The following is a 16595-nucleotide window of genomic DNA, read 5'->3' as shown; positions in this document are numbered from 1 at the left end:
GCTACGGGGCCGCACCTACTCGCGGCGAGTCAGCAGGGGCCGAGCAGCCCCAGACTCCCACTTCGGGGGTCTCCCTGCGCCATCGTACCCCGACACTTGGGCTTTAATGAGGCCTGGCTCCCTGGAGTGGAAGGGCACGAACTTAAGAGCCTGGCGGACCACCCATGTCTCGTGCGGGATAGGATATGCTTCTGCAGGACGCAATCTGAGGGACTGCCGCGGGGGAGGGGGCGCACTTCGTACCCCTAACCCACTGCTCTGCTATCCTTGGGGTTGGAAGCTGAAGAGGGGTCCACGGAGGAAAGTGAGGGTCTTAGGGAATAGGTCTTTGCTTCCACAAACTGGAAGGCAAACAGGTAGTCATTGAGTCAGCCCAGGGAAGGGAGATCCATTTCTGCAAATCGTTGTGGTACAGACTTCCTTTGCCCTTACTAACCCAGCCATCAGCCCGTGAAGGTCACTGCCCCAGAGGGCCACCTGCCAGGCTGGGCACCCATATCCATAAATTTGTCTCAGGAAAGCAAGAACTCTGGGACTATATATTCTAAGCACAGCAGATATCCTGACAAAGGTGCCAGGAGGAGGCCAGACTGAATGAGGTCCATGCTTGTTCCAGCACATCCCCACCCTGCGTTCAGGGAAACCAGTTGATGCCCTGGAGGCCTTTGGAAGCTCACCAAAGACCCCTCAGTCCCTCTCAAGAATTGGCAAATTCCATATTCCTGTAGAATTCCTAAGGTTTATTGTAGATCAGGCCTCTCTGAACCCGAAATTATGTCCTTCCCAGAATCAGGCCCCAAACATGCCTGGGACCCTGGTCCTTTCACTCTGGTCTAGGTAAGTTCCTACACGACACGGGAGAAGAGACAGCACCTAAACTCCACTCTGCATCAGTCAACCTGCAGCAAGCCCAATGCAGGAGAGAAAGCCTATTCCTAGGGGAGGAGGCTCCAGGAGCAGGCTGGTGGAGAGGGAGGTGGTAACCAAGGGAGAAGCCCTGCCTTGCTGTGTGCAACTGTCATTCCCATTGCAGGCGCTGTGTGTGCAGAGCCCGGCAGTAGGCCCAACTGCCTGCTGCCAGGGGCCCAGCGACAGACATCCTCCTTTGGCAGCAGCAGCAGCCTCTCCTCCTCCAGTCGGCTCAGGAGGCCTGCTACACCTAGCATCGCACCACCCCACATCCCGTAAGTGTTGGCTGTAAAAATAGCCACAATGAGGATGGTCACTGCTACCACCAACAGTACTGCCTGACCAGCCACAGAACAGCCTTCAGGACCCAGGTGGTCACCAGCCACTGCCAGCACCATGCCTCCGCCCAGGAGTAGGTTAGCAGAGGAGCGGTCCCCGTTCACCCAGTGGAAGTCGAAGGCCAGGAGGGGCAGGCCGATGACTGTGGTCACCCAGGCTCCAGCAAGACAATCTTCATGTGTGCCCAGCCCTGGGACCAGCATGGACGCAGCAGCCAAAGCCTGGAGCAGGAAACCAGCAGCAGCCCCTCGACTCGACTGTTAGTGAAGGAAACAAGACGGCAGGGTGACCTCTTTAAACGGGAAAAGCTTTGGATTTCTCATGGAGACCTGGTCCCACCTTCGCTTCCCACCACCTTCCCCTGATACAGCAAACTAGGTTTTTAGGGTGTGGGAGTGGGGTTACTCACCTGCGCAGAACTCACCGCTCCCTGAAGAGACACCATTCCCAGCACCAGGTGGGACAGGACTGTGCTCCACTCACCCCCAGGCTTGAGGGCCATGGACGTGGGCAGTAGTGAGTTTGAGGAGACAGGAAAGAGAGTTTCAACTTTGGAGTGAAAGAATAGAAGCCGGGGACCTGGAGCCCTAACGGCGGCTCGGCGGGAATCCCAGGTTCCAGGGCCCCATGGCTAGATGATGGGATAGGTACAGTCCTAACTTTCCAGAGCCCCGAGGCCACTGGAAGCACCTGTGCAGAAGGACTAATTCGACTGGAAAAGTGGTGAACAACGCTTGGGAGCTGGGCAGGGCGGGCGTGAGCTCAAATGGGCGCAGGACCAGAAAGACCGAGCGTCGGGGCGCGCAGGCCCTCGCGGCGGCCGGGGCTTGTCCCAGCACTCAGGGAAGCGCCGTCCTCCGCACCCCGGCCCGGAAGGATCCTCGGCGCAGACCTGCGGGCCGCCAGCCGTGCGCAGTTCCTGGTGGCGGCAGTCGGAGGCCGAAGTAGGCCCACCGCAATCGGCCCCACAGCCTCAGGCGCCTCCCGTGGCTCAGGCGAGCCCGGCCGAGCGCTGCCACCAGCGAGAGGAGCCGAGGCTAGAGCGGCCGGGGCGGGGCCTGGGGAGGACGATGGGAGGCTCTAGGAGGAGGACTGGAAGGCAGGAGGTCGGCCCCAGGCTTAGGGACTCGACAAGGGCTAGTCCGGGGCGCGGAGATTGGGAAGCAGCGCGCACGGCAGAGCGGTCTAGGCCGGGCTGCGGAGGCAGGGCGGGGCTTTCGGCAGCCTGGGCGGGGCCGCGAGCTGAGGCTGGGCGGGGCTCCGAGGGGAGGGCGGGGCTCCGGAAGAGGGCGGGCTGCAAGGGGCGGCGAGGCAGCACACCTGGGTGCGGAGTGCTCCTCCACGAGCGAGTGGTGGGGGTCTCCGCGGAGGGCGGGAGGGACTCCTAAAGGAGGTGAGGCAACCGTGGGCGTTCTCGATACTGAGTGTCCGGCGAGCGGAGGAGCTGTGAGAGGGACGGACCTTGCGAGGTGCGGTCGCGGGAACACCTGTTTCAGGAACCCTCGACCACACTCCCGCCTTTCAGCTCGCGCCTTCCGCGCGCGGGATTTGGGCCGTGGGGGCGGCCGCCGCGAGCATGCGCATGGGCATTGCGGCGGGCGAGTACGGAGTACGGGCGCGGGGACGCGGGGCGGCGCGAAGCGGGGCCCTCTGCCGCCCCGCGCGCCCATGTACGCCTTCTACTCGCTTCTCATCTACATCTTCTACAGCCTCTTCCGCAGGGATGGAGGTGCAGCGGCGACCGCCGACCCTGAGGATCCTGCCCAGGTGAGCAGCGTGGGCCTGCACCGCCGGTCGAGCCCCTGCCCCCATCAGGAGATGCGGTGGTGGTAGGCCTGCGCAGCTTACGTCCTCAGGGCGCTGGCGCTGAGGGACGCGGCGGTGCGGAGGACCCTCCTCTTGGTCCGAGCCCTGGGAGCTTAGATCTCGGCCCCTATCATCTGACCCAGTTCTGGGCGGTTAGGAACCCCAACAGGCTGCTTGCCTCCTCCTCAGGGACACCCCTTCTCCCTTCCTAGAGAACCCACTGCAAGCCTAGAGGTCGTCGTCGCCCCGACCAGCTTACGCCAGAACTGTGGACCGAGCTGACAGACCTGGCCGGTAAGTGCAGGCCGGAGCGCCTCGGGGTCCTTGAGGGATCTTCGTTGTCCGAGAGAGGGAGGGGTGCCGTGACCTCATTGGGAGGGAAAAGAGGCCCAGCCAGTCTCCAACGGTGATTTGGAATGCCTCCCCCTTCTACTACCTGGCCTAGCGGGCTGCTCGGAGTCTGAGGATGGGCCTGAAGGGGGAGCAGAGGACCGCCCAGCCGAGGTGTCCCTGGAAGAGGCTCTTATGCGCCTTGCTGAGTTCCTCTCGGTCCAGCTGGGGGCAGAAGAGAGCTGCGAGAATCCTCCCGACTTGGGCAAGGTGAGAAGGCAGAGGAGCTGTCTGCAGCACTTCTCTTTCTCCAGCCCTTGTGGCCTCCACAATCCTCCCCGACTCAGTCTCTGCTCTGAATCTCCTTTCTCTGGAGGATTGAACCCAGGAGCTCTATACGGATGAGCTACATTCCCACTTAATTTTTTTTTTTTTTTTTTGGGTGCTGGGGATCAAACCCAGGGCTTTGTGCTTATAAGGCAAGCACTCTACCGACTGAGCTATCTCCCAGCCCCCCCACTTAAATTTTGAGACAGGGTCTTGCTAAAACTGCTGAGGTAAACTTCGAACTTGCTGTTCTGCCTCGGCCTACACAGTAGCTTGGATTACAGGTGTGGGCCACCATTCCAGGTTTCTTTGCTCTGATTCTTATCTCCTCACAGCCTGGGGAGGTTCCTCCACTGTTGACAGTGACCAGTCAGCTCTTGGCTCTTCTGGCATGGATTCGGAGCCCCAGGGGGAGGCAGGTCCTGCTCCAGGGGACTCATCCAGCCTCCAAAGTGCAGCCCCCCACTCCAGATGGTTTGTAAGGGGTACCCTCTGTGGGAGGGGGAATCCTATCAGAATCTATGTGGTGTGCAGTTGGGGTTCCTAAAATTCAGACCACCTCATTCCTAACTGAGCTCACACCTCTCCAGAATCCCTCGCTCAAGAAGATAACCCTTACCAGCCTGCTCCCATCCAAGGGGAGGTACCAAGGGGTGAGGCCCAGGGGCAGCAGTTTTCTCAATTGGAGGAGGAGCAGAGAGCTTGGCAGAGGCTGGAGCAGCTCATCCTTGGACAGGTGAGGGGCCCAGAAGCAGCAGGCACTGGAGGGTGTGAGACAAAAAAGGAATTCCATTCTGCTTTTCTGCAGCTGGAAGAAATGAGGCAGCAGCTGGAGCAACAGGAGGAGGAGCTGGGCAGACTGCGTCTGGGAGTGGTGAGGCTGCTGGAGCAGGTGCTGGGAGAGGGCAAGAAGGGTACAGGACTTTCACACGGGTCCTGAGTGCCTCCATCTCTGCCAGGGGGCAACAGACTCAGAGAAAAGGATTCAGCATCTCACACTGGAGAATGAGGCCCTGAAACAGAGCCTAAGCCTCACTCGGGACCTCCTGCTGCACTGGGGCCCTGGCCCTCTCAACAGGGCCCCACAGGTATCCTACTTCTTGGTTGCTGCTGTTCCTACAGTCCTGGCTTCTGCACACCTGGCATCAGCAACAGTACCCCAGCCTTCTTAGGGCTTTAAGTTGGCTGAAGCAGTGGACTCTATCAGGGGGCTGTCTCTAACAAACAGGACCCAGGGTGGTCTATGTAGAGCAAGCCCATCAGGGTGATGCATCTGGGATAACCCCCACTTCATGCTTCTCAGAGTGACCATCTCTGGGAAAGTAGAGGGACTAGGGAGAGGAACCCTGCCTGAAGTTGGGAGGCATGGGTTCAGCTGGGCCTGCCACTTGACTTGTTTTCCCATCTATGAAATGGATCATGGAATGCCCCTCCCTGAGTTCTCACCTGACTCAAAGACCTACCTGGCTCCCACTTCCTACAGGAGGAGGCAGAGGCACTGTTGGAGCTCCAGGGCCGGCTTCAGGAGGCCCAGGACACCACAGAAGCCCTACGAGTCCAGGTGGGCTCAGGGCCCGGGGTGAGGTGGGCTGGGACACTGGGAGGGGGGCATCTGGGACAGGGCCTGGTAAGTGCCTATTTTCTCAGTGACAGGGGTGGGGTTCGGTGGGGCAGCTGGGGGTGCAGGAGGTGCAGCTGCAGGGCCTCCGAGGGGCCCTTCAGCAGCTTCAGCAGGAGACGGAGCAGAACTGCAGACGGGAACTACAGCAGGTGCATGGGCAGCTGGCAGGTAAGGGCTGGGAGCAGGTGGCTCATGGAAGGCCCTGAGGTCTGGGCTTTCCCTCTCAACTATTTTACCATTCCAGGACTTCGGGCACGGATGGCCAGCCTGCGCCAGGGCTGTGGTGACCTCAGAGGACTGGTCAGCACCTTTACCCAGAGCTGTCAGGGTTCGCTGAGTGAGGCCCAGGGCCAGGTCAGGAACCCTCCCCTCTTCACATCATCAATCTGGGTAGCCTGTTCACTCCCTGTTATTTCTCTCTTCCTGGCCTTGAGAAATGCCCATACTAGGGATCTGTTGTAAACTCTGAGACCAGAACAACTTGTATGTGACCTTATGATCTCATGTCTATCCTGTGCAAACTGATAGTTGCTGAGAAGCCTAGAAAGACAGATATAATGTCCTTGTCAGGCCCACCAAATGATGCCCCCAGGGCCCCAAAGCCACTGAACGTTGTGAATCAACACAGCTGAGGGCTACAATGGCTCCATATTGCTCCCAGCATCCCACCCTACCTGGAGACCCTGGAATACCTGTCTTTGTCTTCATCAAATCCATGTTCCCTCAGGTATCCTGGGCCCTGGGGGCATTGTCAGCTGGAGGGACTGGGACTCAGCTCCCTGAGGGGCAGCAGGGGCCCCCAACTGGATGCCCAGGGCGGCTGCTGGAGCTTAAGGGTATGGCAGGCATGGGGAGCAGATGGTAGGGAGGGCATGGTGGAGGAGGTGGATCTTTTTTATGTCTCTTGGCTGAAGAGGCAACCTGTTGACCTGATCCCCACTGCAGGGAATATTCGTGTGTTATGTCGGCTGAGGCCAGGTACACCCTGCAGCTTGGTGAGTGTGGAGGCTGGACCAGGGGGCACAGTCACCACCTGCTATCGAGGGCGCCAGCGTCGTTTCCACCTGGACTGGGTCTTCTCTCCAGATGCCAGCCAGGAGGAGGTGACAGCACCTATCCTGACCCTTCCTCAGAGTCTCCCAAAGTCCAGAAGAAGCTCCTTTCCCCTTCCTGTTTGCCCACCTGTAGAAGGGAGGGTGAATCAGTTCCAGCCTGAAAGGGAATGGAGTAGCCCGAGGGTCTGGGAGTGGTTGCCCTGCTGGACACTAAGGAAAATGAACCTATCTGAAGTGACAGTCCCTGCTTGTGTAGAACTGGCTAGAGTACAGCTGGGTGCCACAGTGGTAGAAACAGTGCCATGACCTCACGGGCGATGCCTCCTCAGGCTTCCATGACTGACCACTCCCCATCTCTGGGGTCCAGACTCTTCCACCTGGGAGGACACTAGCCCTCCTTGCTTTGTGGCTACAATGCAGGTTGAGGGCCATAGGTGAACAGGCCAGCGTCCAGCACTAGCACTCCCCCACTGCCTTGCCCAGATCCCATGTTTTCCCCTCTTTTTCTGCCAGACACTAGTGGAAAAGCAGGGACTCAGTCCCAGCCTACCACCAACTTGCTAATACAGTTTCCATCTACATATAAATTTTGCTCCTAGAGCTTCTGGAACTGAGATGGAGGCTCAGAGCTGGGAGAAGGTTAGGTAAGGGACAGGGATGGCAGTGATGCACATCCAGGTTGCCTGCTGGCCCAACAGTTTCATTGCATTGTGACCAAGCCCCTCACCTGTGTTCCTTATTTGTGCACCACCACTTCCAGTGCCTCTTTATCTAATCATGGACTCTAAGCTCCCACCCTGGCAATTCTAGATTCTAGCCTCATTGCCATCAGCCAAGACTTCAAGCAGAGGTGACAGCCACCCAGTTATCAGCACCTTCTACAATGAAAGTAGTCATGTCATTGCTCAAAAGGTCACTGTTTGCTGGTCATGGTGGTGCACATCTGTAATACCAGCTACTCAGGAGGGTGAGGCAGGAGGATGTCAAGAATGAGGTCAACCTGGACAACTTAGTGAGACCGTATCTCAAAATAAAAAAAATAACAAGGGCTGGGATGTAGCTAAGTGGTAGAGAACCCCTGGGTTCAATCCCCAATACCATAAAAACAAAGCAAAAAAGAAAGAAAGCAACTACTATGTCTACTCATTTCCCTGTCAGTCACCTCTCTGCCTCTCTCTCAGGACCAAGGTTCTAGCAGTCCTGGCTGGCTACTATCCTCTCCACCCCCAGAGCCTTTTCCAGTCTCATCTTTCTCATCCTTTGTGTGCTAAGTGCTGCTCTGGCCCTCCTGGACACATGCCCACTAAGCCTTAAAATAGGTGCCGAACAGAGAAAGAACACAAACGAGCCACAGGAAGAATGAGTAGCTTCCAGTCATCCAGGTTTGGGACCAGGCAGTCAAGCCCCAGCACCTGGACCCTTGACCACTGCTCTCCAGGACCACCTAAGTGGTCATCAGGACGCCACATTATCTGTACAGGCTGTTCACATCTCTTCCCTTTGCCTGGTCAGTTGTAAATACCCACCTTTTCTAGGGAGGCAGAGCGTGTCTTCTGGGCAGCCCCCTGTGCTCCCTGGAGCCATCTCCCAAGAGAATGTACTCTACACGATTTTTTTCACTGCACTTTCCACCCTTTAAGGTCCTAAATAGAGACCTTGGAAAGGGCTCAGGACACTTTTCCCACCTCTCCTCCCAGGTCTTTGGAGAGCTGGAACCAGCTGTGTTGTCCTGCCTCCAAGGCTACAGTGTCTGCATCTTCACCTACGGCCAGACCGGGACTGGAAAGACATACAGCATGGAGGTGGGGTGGAGCACACACCTGGGGGGAAAACCTCAGAGGCTTGAATGTGAGCCCAATGTGGTACCCCTTCAGGGCCCACCTGAGGACCCAGGCATAGCTCCCAGGGCGCTGCAGTCGCTGTTCAGGGAAATGGGGACTGGAGGGGCAGCACCGTGTGACCCTCAGCATGGTGGAGATCTACAACGAGGCTGTCAGGTCAGAGCTGTGCAGAAGGGGTGGTGGGCTACTCTTCACCCTAGTCCAAGACTCCCGCTACTCTTAGAATCCCGGAACCAAACTCTCCTGTCTTACTAGGGACCTCCTGGCCCCAGGACCTCCCGAGCGCCTCTCTGTGAGGCAGGGCTCAGCAGGACAGGGGGGAATCCATGTAGCTGGCCTCACACACTGGGATGTGCCCAACCTGGAGACTTTGCACCAGGTAAAGATGTCTTCTAAGGTCTCTCTCCTCTGTTCTCACCTGGGAGTGGGAACTGTGCACCAGGTGCGCCTCGTCGCTCCTCCTTCCAGATGTTGAGCCAGGGGAGAAGCAACCGGGCCACCGCCGCCACCGCCATGAACCCACGCAGCTCCCGATCCCACGCCCTCGTTACGCTGACCCTGTGCGAAGCTTCTCCACTACGTGCTCCAGGCACCGCAGGTAGCACTGCAGTTGCCTAAGCCTTTGCGGGGTTTCCAACGTGCCAGAAGCCGGGTCTCCCTCCACGTCGGGCTCATTTGCTTTTGTAGGCACTCTGCACCTGGTGGACCTGGCGGGATCTGAGCGTGCATGGAAGGCGGGGGCGGCTGGTGCGCAGCGAGGAGATCCCAACAGTGCCCGGCGGTCTGCGGGAGGCCCAGACTATCAACCGCTCGCTGCTGGCGCTGGGGGGCGTGATGGCTGCGTTGCGCGCCCGCCGGTCGCACGTGCCCTTCCGTGACTCGCAGCTTACGCGTTTGTTGCAGCCGGCTCTTGGTCCGGGTACCACCGCAGTGCTGCTACTGCAGGTGGGCGCCTGGCTAGAGCAGGCATGGTGGCAGGGTGCAGGAGGGTCATTTGTGTGTGAAGCGCCACCATCTAGGGCCGGGCCCCGCCCACAAGCGCTTTTCCTCCGCAGATCTCCACTAGGCCAGAGGATCTTGGGGAGACTGTCTGCTCGCTCAAGTTCGCTGAGCGAGTGGGTCAAGTGGAGCTGGGACCAGCCCGGCGCCGCAAGGCACCACGCTCTGGGACTCCCTCTTCCCTCAGTACTGACACCCCACTCACTGGGACCCCCTTGCACTCCTACGCCGTCTCCTGGCAGCCCTCCAAGCCCCAGCCCCGGCAGCGGCTCATGCTCTGCACTAGAGCCTCCAGGGAACCTTCCCACCTAGTTCTGGGTGGAGGCCCTGCCCAAGAGACCTGGGGATATAACTCTGCTGGCAGAGGTAGCTGTAAAATTCCTACACCCGGGGCTCCCAAGGCAACCTTCTTGATCTCTTGGGGCCCACTCCTCTCCAAACTTCCTAAGTTGCTCCCCACAACCCCAGACAGGGAATAGCCTGGAGAAGTGATTTTGCCCCACCCCATTGGGCCAGAGCCCTCAGCTCCCTCCTTATCACCATTTGCCGTTATCACAGCACACAGCAGGGGATCCCAGAGCCACAGGAACCAGATCTGACTCTGGCCAAGGAGTTTCCCAAGTCACCACCTCTGCTCCAAAAATAAGACTCCACATTAAAATGCTGTAAATTTTTTAATGTTACCCCACCACTACTTCAAATCTGTGTACATAAGATCCAGTCTTATTCTCTAACCCTTTCCCCCAAAGGTGCTACCTCCTTCTCAGACCGTTGAGGGAAGGCAGGACTTCAGGCTTGACCCACCATTAGGCTCTCCCTCCCCCAGCCTGGAGCCAAGGAGGGAGGTGACAGATGGTGATGGATGGATAGATAGACTGATGAGTTAGGCCTGAAGATAGAGTCATGATTGGCTACTTGAGGTTCAGCCCTGCTCCTCCAGCATTGCCCCTGGGTGTGGGGGAGGCAGAGGCAAGACTGACCAGGCCCAAGTTGGTGCCTAGCTGAGCAGCAGCTCTTACTGGAATAGCCCAATAAACATTGTGGACCACACCAAGAAAGGCTGGAGCCTGATGTTTCAAGGCTATTGGGGCTACGGAGACATCTTCCTACCTTGGTTCCACCATCAAGGGGTTGGGGAGAGAAGCAACCCCTGCCTAGAAAGCTTCAGAGGCTGTACCAGGAGAGTAGCCAACCTGGAGCAGGGGCAGCCAGGTCACAAGGGTGGCTGACCCACACATCATAGATGCTCTTGTTGGGTGGTACTCCCTGGAAGAGAGAGTCTAGATCCCAGAGCAGCCTTGGAGACCCTTGGGATTCAGAGGCCCACCCCCAGTAGGTTGGGCTGGTTGAAGGTGGGCACCGGGGACAGGAAGTGGATGGTAGTGGGGCTAAAGGCATTACCACGTTGGGTGTGTAGATGGGCAAGTAGGAGGTGGGCAGCTGTCCCCACAGGGAGGCCCTGCATCCCCCACTGGACACTCCCCCAGAGTCTGAGGTACTTTGCAGGAAGTGCAAGGGCCAGGTTCTGGGCTCTGGGGATAGGCCCGAGGCCCAATGATTGCCCCCTGGGAAGTCTCCTCCTCCATTCTTGTGGGCACTGGGAGGGGAGCAGAGGGGCCACAGAAGCCTCTCAGAGGAGGGCAAGTGTGGAGTGGGCACCACCAGGTCCTCCCCACTGCACCCTATGCCTGCCTGAGTTGGACTGCTCTGTCCAGGCTGGCTGGGACTGTTGGGGCCAGCATGCCCCCTCCCCGGGGTCCCCTAGCAGGGACTTGATGCTGAAACCCTCGCTGGGTGGCGTATGGGGAGTGGGCGGTCGGTAGGTCTGGCCATGCAGCACGTATGGACTCAGGTCCTTGGCGAAGGCTCTGCGCGCGCCCGGGTTCTGCCAACGCCGGCATAAGGCGGTGTTCTGCAGGCGTAGCGCCTCGGCCGGGATGAGGCTCACATCGACGGCCCAGAAGTTGCCCTTGGCCTGAGGTTTCGCAGGGTCCTTGGGCACCTGGGGGGTGGTAGGCTTGGGTGGGGCCGCCCGGTCCCGGATGCTTGGGGCTTACTCGCCCGCCCCGCCCCCGGGCTCCGACCGTCGCGGGCCCCACCTTGCGGAAGCACCGGTTGGAGGAAAGGTTGTGGCGGATGGAGTCCCTTCCAACCCTCGTAGTCATCCCTGAAGAAAGGGAACACGGCCTGGACCTGACGGATGATCTGAAACCGGGGGATGGCCGACGCCGTGAGCTGAGGCGGTGGCGGCACCCCACCGCTCCCTCACGGCCCGGCTCAGGGGCACCCCGCTCGAGGAAACCTCCGCACCAGGGGGCGATGCGGTGGGGAGGGCCGAGAGAAAGGTCGTCTTGAGTCCCTCGGCTTCCACCACTGGTCCCACTGGCGGAGATGGGTGGGCCGGGTGGGCCGAGTAGGGGTGGGAAACCAGACTTGAGAGTGAGATAGTTGGGAAGCGGGTTGGGGAAAAGACCCACCACGGGGTGTCAGGGAGGCGGGGGACCCTCTCACCTGGGCCAGCTTCAGCCTGCGGGAGGGTGCGGCCTGAATCACCAAGGCGATCATCGCCAAATAGGTGTAAGGGGGGCTTGTCATGCCGCAGGTATCTTTTCTTTCTCCTCTTGGGGGGCTGCGAGGACCGCTCTGCATCCGGGGGCCCCAGACGGGAATCGCTATAAGGCCCCATGCAGGGGAGGCTGACGGCGTAGGTAGGGGCCTGGCCTCGTGGAAGGCTCAGACTGTGGGGCAGTATGGGGAGGCTGGGCCAGGGGCCTGAGGCCGGGCTGGGGCAGGCAGACCGGGCCCTTTATCATTCGGATGGAAGGGGGAGGGAGGGAGGAAGAGGCTGTGGGGGAGGGGAGTTGCGAGGGCTGCCACAATTAGCAGGTTTCGGTTAATCTGGAAGGGAGGGGCAGAGAGAGGATTCCAGTGGGACCCCAGGTGACTTCCTGAAGCCACAGTCCCCATTCCTAGGTTGTCTTTGGATGTTTGGGCATCTCCCAGGAACTCGAAGGAAAAAACCCTTAGGAGGAGAGCAAGGCCCAGGATTATTTTGTCTGCTTGGGCCAGGTCTCAGATTCCTATTTAAAAGATGGGAATGATTTGCCCATGCCAAGTTGCAAGAAGGGATGGATCTTTCCTGGAATTCAAGACAAAGCAGCCAGTAGAACCTGGGTCCTATGGGCTGGACTTAATGAACACGATCAAGAAGACTTCCTGAAGGGAGACTATAAAGTCCCCATCCTAGGAGTAAAATGGGGAATGGGATGTAGTGGATTCAAGTGATTTTCCCAGGAATGTGCTATAGAGTTGAGCTGAACCCCTCACCTTCTCCCTGGCTCTGTCCCTGGGGTCAGTCAAAACCTGTGGTCTCCACCCTGACCCAAAGCCCAGGCAAGTTTGCCCAAGAAAGCATCAGGGCCAAGGTACTAGCAGTAGTGGTTGATGCTGGTACCAAAGTCAAGGGCCACTAGATCTGCTGGAGCACTTTATTAGCAGTTTAAATGGTTGGCCTGCGGCATACAATGAGTGTCTAGCACCTTGAGTACCAAAGGGAAAAGATGAGTCATGAGTGCACAGGAGGGAGTCTGGGGCTGAGATGGGAGATGAACGTGGGACACCACACTGCTTCAGCCACCCCACACCTGGCATGGTTGTGCTCTTCCCCACTACCAGATTCTCCCTTCAGACAGCATCCGGCTTCCTCTAGACTCCTATCATTTTGGCACTCTCGGTGCCCTCTCCTCTTTTTCGTTCCAGGGTTCTCATTGAGGGGTCCTTGTGTATCATGAGGGTAACACCTATGGACTCTTAGCCCAACTTGGCAAGGACCTCGCTCTCTCCAGAAGTCTTAGGGTGTTCTCCTCCACTGGCCCTCCCTTGCAAGCCTCGCTCTTCGGTCTGGAGTTCAGGGCTTCTCTTCTAGCGGCTCTTCTCTGGTCACTCTCTCCCGGGCCCCTCAGCTACCACACGAGCTGCTGCCCACTTCTCTGGTGCAGTCCCGGCCCTTCTGCTTTGGCATGCGCTGTTTGTTCCCTTCGCCCAGGATGGCTCTGTTTTGAGAGGTAGATTCCTACTACCCTTCCTTCAAGCCTAGCACAAATAGACGACCACCCATCCAGGAACATTTGACCACTCGCCCTTCCCGCCCCACCCGCAGCCAGAGGAAGATCGCGCCACAGAGGCGGAGCACGCCGCGATGCCCAACAGCACAGAGAAAACGCGCTCGCTACAGGAGGAGCTCCCGGCGCTCCGCCTAGGCAGCGTGATCCCGCCCCTGGCTCCCACGGGGCACTGCGACTTCCGCTCGGGCCCTAGCGGGCCGGAAGTGTCGCGTTGCCATGGCGAGGCCGGCGCGGGGCCCGCCCCCGCGGCGCCTGAAGGAGCGCGGGGCCGCTTGGCCAGTCGCGGGGCTGGAAAGAGTGCGCCGCCTGCGGGCCGAAGGTGACTGGGGCGGCGCGGGCGGCGCGGGGCGGGCGGCGGAGTCCGCGAGGGCGCGGGGCGGAGGAGGCGGGCTCGGCCGCCGAGCGCCTGTGCGGCTCCTGTCGGGCCGCGATCGCCAAGGGTCAGGAGAGGCTTCCGGAAGGGCCGCCTGCGGAGGCCACCGGTAGGCGTGTCCCGTTTTGTCCAAATGGCAGGTGTGGTTCTTGCAGCCTGCTGGTCAGGTAGTCTTCATTTTCAGATGTGGACACTAAAGCCACAGAGAAGAGACGTGCCCACGCTTGGTGGGGCTTTGGAGTTAGGGGAATGTTGAAACCGGAGCCTCTCAGGATTCAAGTGACCTCACTTGTAGGCGGGGTCTTCGGCGACGCTTCGCGAATTGGGGTCAGGCGAGAAGTACTAACCAACCCGTGAAAAATGCTTCAGCTGATTTGGCTCTGGCTAAACCAGAGTGAAGGCTCAGGGCATGGTGGGATTAATTTCCACCGGTTCAAAGAGGAGAGGTGTGTATGGAGTCATCCCAGGCTCAGGGGAGCCAGAGCAAAACTAGTCCTCCTTTCTTCTGGTCCTTCATTGGGTGCAGGCCGGAGGCGAGGGTACCACATTGCCCTCTCTGGCTCAGCACTGACACCTCCTGGGGGCGGTCTTTGCTCCCCAGGTGTTGCCTGGCAAGACGGATTTTTCTGAAAGAGTCCTCTTGCCTGTGGCTGCCTGGTATCCAGAGTCCCCACGGACCAGCTTGGGGAACTCCAGCCTGAAACTGAGTTGTCTGAGGGGCAGTGACTGCCCAAACCTTCACAGAGCCTTGGCTGCTCCATGTTTGTCACTGTGATGGATGTTCAGAGCTTTGAGAGGCCAGCTGCCCGAACCTGTTCAAAGTCTCCCCATCATCATGCTCAGTGCTGGGATGGACAGCTTTAGGTGGTGCTTCCTTCTCCTGATGCCTGCGCTGGGTTCCCCCCTGTTAGCTGGGGCCCACCTCCTGTCTCTTGAATAGCCTTCCTGGCATCCTTCCTCACCAGCTCAGGGTATGCCTGAACTTTGCTTTCCTCGGAGGGTTGTCTTGGCTGGCAGGCACCTAGAAACGGGGCTCTGTATCTTTGGGCACAACTCTGGGGTCTGTGTCTTAGGGCTTCCTGAATCTCTGATCCATATCAACAACTGGTTCCAGTGAATGTCTCCACTGCATGCAACTTAGAAACTTCAGTCTCAGGCAACCAACAGACTGTTTCAGCCCCCAGATTCCACACCTGCTCAACCCCAAGTGTGCCCCATCCCAGTACGTATGCAACATCTATCTGTGGCCAAGAGGAGACATCTGGGTGGCAGTTGAAGGCTCTTCTCTCATCTTTTGGCTTTTCTTTCTTTTTTTTTTTTTTAGGTATAGATGGATACATTATCTTATTTTTATGGGGTGCTCAGGATTGAACCCAGTGCATGAGGCAAGCGCTCTACCATTGAGCTACAGCCCCAGTCCCTCTAGGCTTTCTTGGAACTACCTCCTAGACGTGCCTGGCACATTGGTGTGCACACCTGAGTGAAGGCCTTTCGGTGTCCCATCCTGTGTCCGCATTCTGTTTGTTGTCCCCAGTGCTGGCACATGCAGCGGCTGTTCACCTGTTTGTTCACCAGTTATTGAGTGCTTCCTGTGAGTCAGGCGTTGGGCTAAGCTCTGAGGATATAGCAGGGAAGCCAACAGTAAGTGTCATGTCAGAAATTAAAACATAACAGTGAGGTGATCATAGAAGACTGCTGAGAAAGTAACATTTAAGACTTGATCTGAGGACTGGGGTTGTGGCTCAGTGGTAGAGCACTTGCCTAGCGTGTGTGAGGTACTGGGTTCAATCCTCAAGTACCACATATAAATAAATCAAACTAATAAAAATATATTAAAAAAAAAAAAGACTTGATCTGTGATGTCTAAGATCTGGTTAGGAGAACTTTCCAGATAGAAGTAACAGCTTTCATGGGGTGGGGTGAAGTTGACAGTAGCAGGCCATTCTGTAAATATCTTGAGTTTGGCTCTACCACTCAGTCACACCTCTAACGTCATCCTTTTAAACTTCATCCATTCTTATAGATGTGTGTGTTTTGGTAGTTCACTGTGGTTTTAATTTGCACTTTCTAAGTTTGAAGTATGTTGAACATCTTTTCATGTGCTTTTTTTAATTGGCTGTATATCTCTGGGGATTTTTTTGGGGGGAACGGTTACTGTGGATTGAACCTGGGCACTTAACCACTGAGCCACATCCCCAGCCCTATTTTGTATTTTATTTAGAGACAATCTCACTGAGTTGCTTAGCACCTCACTATTGCTGAGGCTGACTTTGAACTTGTGATCCTCCTGCCTCAGGCTTCAGAGCTGCTGGGTTTATAGGTGTGAGCCACTGTGCCTGGCTGGCTGTATATCTTATTTTGCGAAATGTCTGTTCAAATCTTTTGCCTGGAAAAATGGCTTATAGGCACCCAGTGTGGTGGTCCATGCCTATAATCCCAGTAATTCAGGAGGCTGAGGCAGTAGGATCAAAAGTTGGAGGCCAGCCTGGGCAATTTAGCAAGACTTTGTCTCAAAATTAAAAAAAAAAAAAAAGGCTGGAGATGTAGAGCATTCCTGGGTTCGGTCCCCAGGTTGAGGTGTATGTGGGGAGAAACAATTAGAAAAATGGTTTGTCTTAATTTTTTTTGGTGATACTACAGATTGCACTCAGGTCCTTGTACATGGTAGGTGAGCTCTCGACTACTGAGCTGCACGCCAAGCCATTTATTTTAAGACAGGATCTTAGTAAGTTGCCCGGGCTGGCCTTGAGCTACTTGTGTAGGTGGGATTACTGGTGGCTTTTGTGTCACACTCTCAGCCCAACCAGTTTCTACTTTCCTTTCTTCTTTTTTCTTTCTTTTTTTTTTTTTGTAGTACTCGGAATTGAACCC

At 57.3% G+C, this 16595-nt stretch overlaps 3 protein-coding genes across 3 annotated transcripts; 1 reads left to right on the top strand and 2 right to left on the bottom strand.

The window, feature by feature from the left end:
- Positions 1-700: 700 nt before the first annotated feature.
- On the bottom strand, positions 701-2469 carry Tmem276 (transmembrane protein 276). The gene is given in 3 exon segments (XM_053743356.1): positions 701-1081; positions 1083-1505; positions 1658-2469. Coding segments are annotated over 3 exon segments (579 nt in total). The 5' UTR covers positions 1751-2469; the 3' UTR covers positions 701-1018.
- Positions 2470-2856: 387 nt separating this feature from the next.
- Positions 2857-9676, top strand: Kifc2 (kinesin family member C2). Its single transcript, XM_047540476.1, is given in 21 exon segments — positions 2857-3015; positions 3267-3348; positions 3500-3654; positions 4047-4185; positions 4302-4447; positions 4520-4585; positions 4671-4799; positions 5195-5272; positions 5386-5500; positions 5577-5686; positions 6060-6168; positions 6278-6435; positions 8085-8189; positions 8262-8330; positions 8332-8384; positions 8484-8607; positions 8697-8826; positions 8916-9010; positions 9012-9173; positions 9284-9439; positions 9441-9676. Coding segments are annotated over 21 exon segments (2379 nt in total). The 5' UTR covers positions 2857-2916; the 3' UTR covers positions 9540-9676.
- A 715-nt stretch (positions 9677-10391) lies between these two features.
- Positions 10392-11968, bottom strand: Foxh1 (forkhead box H1). Its single transcript, XM_053743352.1, is given in 8 exon segments — positions 10392-10771; positions 10774-10834; positions 10836-10946; positions 10948-11229; positions 11327-11371; positions 11373-11432; positions 11739-11813; positions 11815-11968. Coding segments are annotated over 8 exon segments (1113 nt in total). The 5' UTR covers positions 11914-11968.
- Positions 11969-16595: the final 4627 nt, after the last annotated feature.

The sequence above is a fragment of the Sciurus carolinensis genome, chromosome 1, assembly GCF_902686445.1.
Source record: "Sciurus carolinensis chromosome 1, mSciCar1.2, whole genome shotgun sequence".
Lineage (NCBI taxonomy): Eukaryota > Metazoa > Chordata > Mammalia > Rodentia > Sciuridae > Sciurus > Sciurus carolinensis.
This window is presented reverse-complemented; position numbering and strand designations above follow the sequence as displayed.